Source organism: Nematolebias whitei, chromosome 10 (assembly GCF_014905685.2).
Source record: "Nematolebias whitei isolate Nwh7 chromosome 10, NemWhi1, whole genome shotgun sequence".
Taxonomy (NCBI): Eukaryota; Metazoa; Chordata; class Actinopteri; order Cyprinodontiformes; family Rivulidae; genus Nematolebias; species Nematolebias whitei.
Window position 1 is genome coordinate 29455760 of NC_056507.1, and position 10910 is coordinate 29466669.

The 10910-nt window shown below is 38.7% G+C and overlaps 2 protein-coding genes across 2 annotated transcripts in view; one reads left to right on the forward strand and one right to left on the reverse strand.

Annotated features, from left to right (window-relative positions):
- The window catches only part of LOC119416317 (fatty acid desaturase 2), a 9270-nt gene extending 4086 nt beyond the window's left edge, over positions 1 to 5184 (reverse strand). The window contains exons 1-9 of the mRNA XM_037683545.1: positions 5075 to 5184; positions 4600 to 4859; positions 2628 to 2738; positions 2311 to 2508; positions 2129 to 2230; positions 1932 to 2057; positions 1786 to 1846; positions 1633 to 1709; positions 1386 to 1483 (exon numbers count right to left, since the gene is read on the reverse strand). Of these exons, the coding sequence (XP_037539473.1) occupies positions 1386 to 1483; positions 1633 to 1709; positions 1786 to 1846; positions 1932 to 2057; positions 2129 to 2230; positions 2311 to 2508; positions 2628 to 2738; positions 4600 to 4809 (983 nt within the window). The 5' untranslated portion in view covers positions 4810 to 4859; positions 5075 to 5184. The remainder of the gene's footprint in view (positions 1 to 1385; positions 1484 to 1632; positions 1710 to 1785; positions 1847 to 1931; positions 2058 to 2128; positions 2231 to 2310; positions 2509 to 2627; positions 2739 to 4599; positions 4860 to 5074) is intronic.
- A 4260-nt stretch (positions 5185 to 9444) lies between these two features.
- LOC119416460 (fatty acid desaturase 2) overlaps positions 9445 to 10910 on the forward strand; it is an 11607-nt gene continuing 10141 nt past the window's right edge. Inside the window, exon 1 of the mRNA XM_037683695.1 lies at positions 9445 to 9513. Coding sequence (XP_037539623.1) covers positions 9445 to 9513 — 69 coding nt within the window. The remainder of the gene's footprint in view (positions 9514 to 10910) is intronic.

Here is a 10910-nt window from a genome sequence, read left to right on the forward strand (position 1 = left end):
TTCAGCTTTTTACAGCTTCTCCTTAGCCGTTTTAGGCTGGTTCAGCTGTTCTTGAACTGTGAGAACCATCAGTCCTGCTTCTCATTGGTCAAGACTGGGTTTGATTTACAGTGTTTTTGTTGCTCTGTTGTTTTTAACTTAATTCTGCTAATTTAGCTTTTTATGCTCCCTTCAGCTTCTTTTTGTTATTTTCATTTTTTATTGCCTTTCACCTACTATTCAGCTGTTTTTCTGCTAGTTTTAGCTTGTTTTCCTTTAATTTAACCTTTAAAGTGATGGATTTTACTTATGGATTTTAAGGTCATGGGTCAAAGGTCAAGGTCAAGATGGTGTAGAGGTAGAGCAGCTGACTTTGCAGTTCGACTCCCTGCCATGCCCACATGTCGTGGTGTCCTTGAGCAAGACACCCAGTCCCTAACTGCTCCACCTGGGTGTATCTCAGGTGTGATGGGTCAAATGCAGAGAACTGATGTCGTCATTGTATGGAAACATACGATGACGACACTTACTCCCGGGTGCTTTCAATAGCTGCCCACTGCACCACCTGGTGGTGGATGGGTTAAATGCAGAGACTAATTTCGCCATTGTATGGAAACATACAGTGCTGACATTGTGATGACATTATTATTATTATTATTATTACTGCAGCACTTATACTTAAAGGTCACTCCTTTCTTTAAATAGCTCTAAACTGGGAACTCTTTCACATCAAAATCTCAGTCTTGACAGCTGGACGTGGGTCAACAACGCTCTCTATTGATTTCATGGTTACATTTTACTGCGATAAACTGGATTTACCAGTTTCACTATTTCTTGCTCTATAGCTCTCTTTATTTGTGACAACATTTTGCTGCTTCTGGTTCTTAGCTAATAATTTATTTGATTTTTTTCTGTTTTGAAGCTAGCTTTATGGTGCTTTTTTTTTACTAGCACTTTGCTATTTCTGACTTTTAACTAGCTTAAGCTTATTTTTTGATAGTTACTGCTTTTCTGCAGATTCTTGATTTTTTTTTAACTTAATTTCAACCTTTTTCTGCCTATTTTTTTTTCTTCTTTTATTTTTGTACTTCTTGCAACTTCATCTTTCAAAATTTCAGCATGATGACTCCTATTGATTTCGTGGAAGGCCATGGGGTCAAAGGTCAAGGTCACCCGTTCCTTTAGATGGCTCTAATTTGATAACCGTTTGATTTTATTCTCCTTCTGTTTGCCAGACTTTTAAACTATTTTTGGCTACATTTTCCTCTGTTCATATTAAACAAATAGACAGTTCAGCGATTGAAAAATCGCAGCTTAGTTTCAGCTTCTTCAGCAGGTTTCAGCTAAATTTAGCTGAATTTTTGCAGGAAATGCTAATTTTACTAGTTCAACTTGGGCCCATTTACCTGACAAAAAACATGAGTCCCAACGAGCCCCACAGGCCGTAGAGAGGTATATAACAGTAGAAGTAGCGGACGTAGTATGTCATGGCCCAAGCTAGATCCTTCAAAAAGAAAAGGTCATTATTTATTTATTTTTCTTCCCCTGAAGGATCATGACTCATACGTGTCATAGTTTGACATAAAATAATGTATTTACACTTTTCTGTCATAATGTTTTCAATGTTTAGAGCTGTACAACACAAAGCCTTACCACCCAGTCACGATGAGTGATCATGGTCTTCATGATGTTAAAGTTGTAGAAAACAGGAATAAGTAGAGGAGGTGCCACTGAAACAGAAAGAATTATAAATCAGTGCAAAAAAGAAAGTCATGTGTTATTTTTAATGTCTTAAACCAGACATACCAAGATGGAAATAATGATGTTGGTAATTGTAGGGCATGTATTTAATCTTTTTTATGCCGTACTGTAAGAAAAACAACAAAGCAGTGAGTCATTAGGTTGTATGAATATGTAAGGGTTTAAAAATCTGTCTTCCCGACTCTACTCGCCTCCACAGGCTGAGTGTTTCCAAGTACAAAGATGTCCAACATGTAGATGTCAGGGTCTTTCCTGAAGGTGTTGGGTTTGGCGTGATGCTGGAAATGTCGATGATTCCACCAGTTGGCTGAAGCTCCCTGTTGAGAAGAAATCTTTTAGCATCAGCGTAAACGTTACAGGACTCACTTCTTAAATTTTAGAATGTTACCTTCAAATGTCCGATGACAAACTTGTGCACCAGGTGATTCCACTTGGACTTCTTGAAGACAGACAGGTGACCAAAGTCGTGCTGCAGCCATCCGGCCTGAGACTAGTGAGGAGATGATGAATAAGTGAGATTTTCTTGAGGATCTCCTACAACAAGAACAGTTACATTTATTATCAAAGTACCTGTGATGTTGCCAGCATCACTGCACACAGTAATGTCAGCATCCAGCTCGTCCCCCAGTATGAAACCATGAGCCAGGCGAGGGCCTCCAGCAGCAGGATGTGACCCAGGTGGAGGCAGAAGAACAGAGGCCGAGCACGGAAAAGACCCTCTTTCTCCACTTGTTCTCGTAAATCTTCAAAATCCTGGATGATTCTCACCTGCAGAGGAGATGAAAGCTGTAAAGGTGCTAGATCGCTGTCACATTTGTTTCCGTCACATGTGCGTACATTGCACATGTAAGAGATGAACGTTCCTAGAACGTGATTTAAAAACTCACGTTTTTCTTCCCGTCGTGACTCGGTTCTGTTGGTGCCAACTCTCCAACCAGCAGAGGCTTCAGAAACTTCTGCACCAACTTTGGATCAGGATGAAAAGCAGTGAACGCCTCCTGGAAACAAACGAAGAAATCCCGTGAATTAAGCAAATACGAATATAAAATCGGACGTGCTAGCAAAAGTTTAAATGTATGTTTTTAAAAATAAACTTAAACCATATCTTTAGTAAAGATGTTTTACTTGAGAAAAATAAAATGAACTATAAAGGTCAAAAGTTAAAGAAATCATTATATTTTAGCAAGTATGTTACATGTTGTATGTAATATTTTTTTATATTTATTTATTAATTTATTAATTCATTTAAAAGAAATAAAATAAACAAAACAAATTCATCAAAAAAAAGAACACTGAATGAAAAGGGTGCAGAAAGAAGTAAAAAATTCTCATGATTTATGTACACAGTGACTAAATATTACAAATACATATTAATGATACAACAACTATATTTCTCTCAGCTTATAAATCTATAAATTTTATGTCCATAATTGAAGTGCAGGTGATCCCAATTAAAAGTCAGGATGACATTTGGAGATATTTACTATTACAGCATGAGGTGATGTGTTTTATTACAGGCCATGTAAAAATACTGGGCAAAGGTCACACTCATGCATGCATCTGCCAACAGCTACTTTTCACAAGAGGAGGGGGCGTTAAGGATTAGAGACCAACGTTGTGGTAAAGTATGTAACAGATGGATTGTAGGTGTCAGAAAAGGGATGGCATCATTTTTTCAGATTTCCACCACAATAAGCGTGCCATTGCAGGTATTTAAAACCGACAAGTCGACTAATAAAAGTGGTGGCATTTATCCAGAGATGTTCAACTTCTTAGGAAGAATCAACTTGTTTCTGGAACCAGGTGCAGATATGGAAAAGTTTGGCCCCTGAGTTAATGTCTTACGGCTCTATGGTCACGTTCATCCATGTATTTTTTTTACGCTTTTCCATGGACCGTGGGGAGCTGGTGTCTATCTTCAGGGGTCATTGAGTGAGAGGCAGGGGACACGCTGGACAGGATGCTGGTCCATCACAGGACCACAGTGAGACAAACAACTCTCACTCATGTCAAGGTTATGTGTATTACTTGCACTCGCATGCTCCATATGTTCTGCTCCTGCACTGTGATTGAATGATATTAAAATGTCCTGTGTAATAATCAGTCTTGGTGTGAGAGGTCAGTAAGGGACAGCAAGAGACAGTTTTAAATGTGACGTGTTAGAGTTGAGTCTTTGTCTTCACAACCAACTCCCTGAGTGTCCCTGTGAGCAGCTGCACTGTTGATAAGGACTCAGCAGAGTGAGGGGGGGCTGGTTGAAGGCTGGCACCGGGGTGATTCTACAAAACTAACTTTTTCTGTTCGGGAAGTCAGGCCGGCTCAGCGCTTCAGACAGGTGAAGGCACTGAGAAGTGTGAACTTGTAAATGCATCGATCTTCTGTGATTGTGGTTCTCCAAAGCTTTGTAAATAAATCTGATGAACTTACACATGGTTGGTTTTGGGAATCACTTTTTTTCCCACGACACTCGCACCTCGAGACAATTTAGCGTTACCAATGAACCTAACATGCACGTTTTTAATCTGTGGGAGGAAACTGGGGTACCCGTCAAACGCACAAACGCAACAAAGAAAGGCTGCAGCTGAGTTTTATACGTGCAACCTTCTAGCTGTGAGGGAACTGTGCCGACCCATTTTTTATTATAATTACAGCCTACTATAATATTTTTTTTAAATACTTGATGTACAATTTAAAAAGCTGAAATAGAATAGAGCTGCATAAAGCAAAACAAAGCTAGATCATTGCCTAAAAGTTGAACGAAGAAAATGCAATCAAAACCACTTTCAAAACATAAAAACTACAATCTTTACCCAGCTACAACAAGAATCAAATGCAATCAGAGAAGTAGAGCATAGTTACCGTTGCATCCTCTCCTCCATAGTGGCTGATAATATGAGACCCCCCCGGGTGTCTCCTGGCCCACTGAGTGATGTTGTAGACCTTCCTGTTGATGACGAGCCACCGGTCGGTCCTGCTGCTGTGTTTCTGGACCTCCTCCCAGGTGTAGACACCTGCAGCCTTCCCACTGCCCGGCTCCCCCTGCTCCGTCTGCTGGCCTCCACCTCCCATCCTCACTGATGCTGTCTCTGATCCACCTGCAGCTCAAGGAGCGCCTGAACCTGAAAGTAAAAAGAAAAAGTGGCTGAAACATGATGACCTTTCAGAGCAGGATGTGGCTCTCTTTAGTCATTCATGAAGCCGCAACACTAAGCTACAATCATAAAGATAAAAATGGCACCGTTATTTGAGAATGATTTTAGATAAGAACCCTAAATACAACAGTAATTATACATTTATGACACAACAGTGGGAAGTTTAATCACGAGAAACTCACATAAGCCAGACTTTGATGCTCTGTGGGGCTTCAGTCACATCAGCTTCATCTGCTCGTTTCAAACAGAAAGGACCATAAAGCCATCAGAACCCGTCCTCTGTGAATCAGAACCCGTCCTCTGTGATAGGCCCGGTTCGACTGCTCGAACTTCGAGCGGATCTTTCGAGATGTTCGGACCAATCGGAGCGCAGCTATGGAGATTTCGGACTGCTGGTCCGACGGCGATAGGCTGAAGAAGCTGCTCACCTTACACAGTCGGAGCGCTCAAAGAGAAATTCAGGAGAGACGATGTGTTTATATCTATGGAGACAATGATCAAGAAGCTAGCAGGAGCACACGAGCCGTTCATCTTCGTGTTTGTCCCGACAAACTCCCCCGCCCGGAAACCACCCCGACATGATTTAACCGCTGGCTTTTAAAACAAATGCACGTTTTATGAAGACAAGTTAAATGCTTGATATTGTAAGACTCACTTTGAGTGAGCGACTCGAAAAAAAAGCGAAGAAGAAATAATATCGACGAAGAAGAAATAAAATCGACGAAGAAGAAAAAGATGAAGAAGTAAAATCGACGAAGAAGACATTTTTAACGTCGTTTTCTGCTCAGCTGTACATATTTCTAGACCATTTGTGATCTATAAGTTGTGCTTTTTATAATATATTACAGAATACTCAGTAAAAACACACACAAATGTTTCTCAACATCTCATTTTCTGTGACAATCTTATTTTCCATTCCGTTGGCATTCAACAAGTGTTCAATATTATTATATTCAGAGTGATTTGAAACTAAAAACAAAATGAATTCACTGATTTGTTTTGGTGCAGAATTGTCTACAAAATGTTATATTGATCTTGTCGTTTTTTTAAATTTAAACCCTCATCTCAGTTGTGTTTTCATCACTCTGCTTGCTCCCAACCTTCATGCACTGATGGTTTTTTGTTGGAGCAGTGGTGGTTCTAGAGGGTGGCACAGAGGCAGGGCGGGCCCAAGCCATAAGCAAACTAAGCGGCTGCTTAGGGCCCCGGGGCCACTAGGGGGCCCCCTAAGTGGATTTTTTTTTTTCTGTAATGAGTTCTATATGATTATATTACACTCAATTTCTGTGTAAAATTGGTCTGGGGGCTCCCTAGTGGCTGCAGTATGTCACGTTTCACCAGTAATATGAGCTTCCTGCCGTGCAATGTTAAGTGGTATCCAAACTTCCAAAGCACCGGAGGAAGACAAGTAGGCTAAACAATGTCGCAAAAAAGGGCATATCCTTCAGGGGCAGAGAAGAGAAGAAGAAGAGGAAACAAAACTAAGATAAAAGTATGTTTGCACGTCTCTTGGTAATGTAATGTTTATCAAAAAGATTTGTGTAACTGCTAATAGAGAATTAGGTTGCTAGCGACCTTGAATGGTCCGATTAAACAGCTAAACATTTATGCTAGCATGTTTGTGTTTGTGTATAATTGGTAGGGGGTTGAGGGATGGGTAGTTTTATCAATACATTGTGCCATGTTCGGCCTTTTGAGGACATTCATGAGCCTGATGTGGCCCAAAATGAAAATGAGTTTGCCCCCTGCACTAGATGATATAGGATGATGTAAACAGAGCTGTCAGAGTTGCAATGATATGTTAGGTGGGTGACTGATCTGATCATGTGACTGTTGATTGCAGTAATACATATTATTAGCGGAAATAGAGGGCCCCAAACAAAATTTTGCATAGGGCCTCATGGAGGCTTGGACTGGCACTGCACAGAGGGGCCACTGGGGGAAGTGCCACCTTATTTGTAGGATATTAAATACAGTATGTTTTTGTATGGTGTTTGGAAATCAGTGACATATCCACATACGTTTTATTTTTGCTTAAATATTTAGAACTTGAATATCTTGAACTTCAAAATGTTTTTTGTTTAAGATCTCACTTTTGCCCTAAGAACAATTTCCACATCTGACACTGTTTAGAAGAGACACTTCTCTTGTGTTAAGAGTTCAAACGATTGTACCCTGGAACCACACACAGCACAAACACATCTGGCATGAACAAAACAAATTATTTTACTCCTATTACGAGAAAAATTGCAAAGACGTTATCCACCTGGTTGGGGAATTAGAAGTATTATGTTGTCGTGAACAAATAATGTAATTAATTAATTATATCTATTCTTAAACATACAAACTCTGGAAGTTGCACATGAAAACACCAAATAAAAAGTTTAGTTTAATTAACAAAACTTCAACTAATGTTTCATTGTGGTAAGTGGAACAAGCTGATGTGTGTGGGGGTAGATGGGAGACATTTGTGTACGAGTAACTGTGCACACTGAAGGAATTGAGTGAACGCACAAGAAATTATGTGCAGTTAAAGAGCCTGATGCCTTGAAGGAAGAAACTGTCCTAGAATCTGTTGTTACAGAGGGCTGAGAGCTCCAGCAGGAAGAATGAAAAGCTGGAATCAGAGAGGATCCTCTGTGGGTTTTACTCCTGGATAATGTGCCAACTTGACCATCTTCTGCAGAGCTTTGCAGTCCAGAACATTACAGCTGCCAGAACACTCACAGTGGTGCAAAGGTAAGAAGTGGTGAGTACTACTAAAAACCAGAACATGCCTGATGTAATGCATGTTTTATTATTCTGTGTGGAAATGGGGTGATTTTTCAGTGTGAAAGATGGTCATATAAATGCCAAGTTGGAGAGCTTTACAAAGTCCAAGGCAAACTCATCTCAGGTATATCACTTCATCCTGCAGTGTTGTGCAACACCTTCAGTAACTGTAGCAGGTTGTCATGCAGCGAGATGATGACCTCATGCACACCTCGAACCCGAGCAAACCTTCTTGGAGGGTGAAAGATAAAGTAAAATCTGTCTCCTGATCCAAACCTCCAGGAACATTTTGTAGATGAACTTTACTATATGGTTTTAACTTATTTATCACTTCATCTTTTATTTTAATTTAGGTTTCATAAATATTTGACAAGAGCACGTTTCCTATTGTTTCGACGTGCCGATGAAACTTTAGGAAAACTAAATGTATGCATTTGATTGCATGAAATACGAACATGTCAAGAGGTGTGGTTAATATTTATGATCATTAATGGCACAACGGTTTAATTGTTTCAGTAATTTTCAACTTGCTTCATAAATGCTGATGAGCATTTATTAATATGATGCACAATCTTGTGATTAGTTATCAGTCAGTCTTAGAAGATTAGAAAGCAATAACCTAGTGATATGAGGCCATTTTTATTTAAAGAAAATGAAATGTTTTTAATAATAATAATAATAATGAACTTTATTTCTATAGCACCTTCCAACAACGCCTTGCGTTGACCAAGGTGCTTCACAAGACAAAACAAGATTAAAAACATGACACAATAAATCGGTGCAAATTAAAAACACAGCGAGAATAAAAGAAGGTAAAAGAGATAAAATAAATAAATAAATACTAAACTACTAATAGTTAAACATTAAAAGCCCTTTTAAATAAGTATGTTTTCAGTTTGGCTTTGAACAGAACCAGATCAGAGATGGAACGCAGCTCATAGGGAAGAGCATTCCAGGCTGCTGGGCCTGCAACAGAAAAGGACCGGTCCCCCCACTGTTTGCACCTTGAGCGTGGTACCACCAGCAGATTTTGACCAGCAGACCATAAAGCTCTGCTGGGCTGGTGGACTTTCAAAAGTTCTGAAATATAAGGCGGTGCAAGGCCATTCAAAGCTTTAAAAACAAACAGCAGCAGCTTGAACTGTGTCCTAAACTGAACTGGGAGCCAGTGTAAAGAAGAAAGGACAGGAGTGATGTGTTCATATTTACATGTGTTAGTCAACAGGCGAGCAGCAGAGTTTTGTACAAGCTGTAAACTGGAGATAGAAGATTGATTAATACCGACATATAAGGCGTTACAGTAATCAAGCCTAGAGCTCACAAAGGCATGGATGGCCTTCTCCAGATCACTACGGCTAAGGAGTGATTTTACCTTGGAAAGCAGACGGAGCTGAAAGAAGCTGGTTTTCACAACAGAACTGATCTGTTTATCTAGCTTTAAGTTACAGTCAAGCTCCACTCCTAGATTTTTTACCACCTGGTTGGCGTGGGGGAGCGGAAAACCTAGACTGGGAGAGATGTTGCATGAATTACTGGAAGCACCAAATAAAATCCATTCAGTTTTATCGTTATTTAGGTGGAGAAAATTCTGAGACAGCCAGTGCTTAATGTCGTTTAAGCAGCTGGCAACAGAGTTTAAACTGAGTGAGTGAGTGAGGAACTGGGAGTGACCGGCAGATAGATTTGTAGATCATCTGCATACAGATGAAAAGACAGATTATGGCGTGCAATGATAGGTCCTAATGGTAGCATGTAAAGTGAGAAGAGAACAGGCCCCAGAATGGATCCCTGCGGTACGCCAGAGCTCAAAGAGACTGAAGAAGAGGACAGATCACCAATCATAGAGAAAGTTCTGTCTGTTAAATAGGACTTAAACCACTCGAGCACAACTAAACAATCTGATATTTAATCTGATCTGTTGCTGTTTTTACTGTACAAACAATGAAATATTCAACATTTTCAATGAAAGGTGTCAAATATACAGTTTGCTCTTCTGGTATTAAATACATTACAATTTAGAGAAAACTTTATCATGGTTACTTTTAGCACTTCAAATGCTAAACCAATTAAATGCTTTGGACACTTGTTAAAATTTTATTTTAATTGAGGGGGTTTTGACCCTAGAATAACACATCACAAACAGTTTTTTTTTTACTATAAAACTTAAAAGAAAAGTACATGTTCCAGTTGAAAAGCAATTCTTCTGCTTAAATGAAAATAAAAAAATCACACCACGATTGATAGAAATCCTCTAAAATACTTTTCGTCTTGGCAGAGTGCTAAATCTGAAAACGTAACCTTTGATTTATGTGTAAAACAAACAAACAGAGCATAAGTTTAAAATCAAAGCCGAAAAATAAAATCACAGCTTTTATAAAAGGCTCATGGTATATGATGTGCATCCAGATGTGTTCCTCTGATGTTTTCAATGAACTGAAAAAGACAAAAACAGTCAACAAAATATCATTTTGTTACTCCTTTGATGTTTTATTATCATATTTATCACATTTAGAATGGAAAAGATAATTTATCTATAGCTCAAGGTGTGTATCTTATTATTGAGTCAGTTTAATCTTTTTACTGCCTGATCCAACATACAGCTTTGATTTGACGTTTTGTTGCTCCTCCTCTGGGTTTACCTGACAACACCTGTCATTCCTCAACACAAAGTTTTCATCTCATAAAGAATCCTGTGTTTTTCACACAGAGCTCGAACCCACAGGGCCACCAGGTGGTAGCTGTGGTGAGGCATTGTGGGAAACGAATTAAGGAAAAAGATCATTTCAAAAAGAATATTTTTTATGAAACAACAAAGTTTTTGTTCATATGTATGGCTTTAAAGTTCAATGTGTTTATTTTTATCAACTAAATTGAAACTCTGAGGACTTAGCATGAACATCGTCATACATTTTCATTACTATTCCATGTTTATTATATAAAGGTAGAAATTTGAATGTCTGACTTTTTTATATAGTTTTTATTTTATGTATTGTGCACTAAGCCCTTAATTCTTGCTGTACATGTAGAGGTAATGTCGCCTTTGTGCGTAAACTAAAATATTAATAATAATACTTTGTTTGTATAGCACTTTTTAAACAAATGTTACAAGGTGCTTCACATTAATCCTTTAAAACAACATCATAAATGACACCAGAAACACAAAGAGTATTCCAAATCTATTAAAATACAGTACATAACAATATATATATATATATATATATATATATATATATATATATATATATA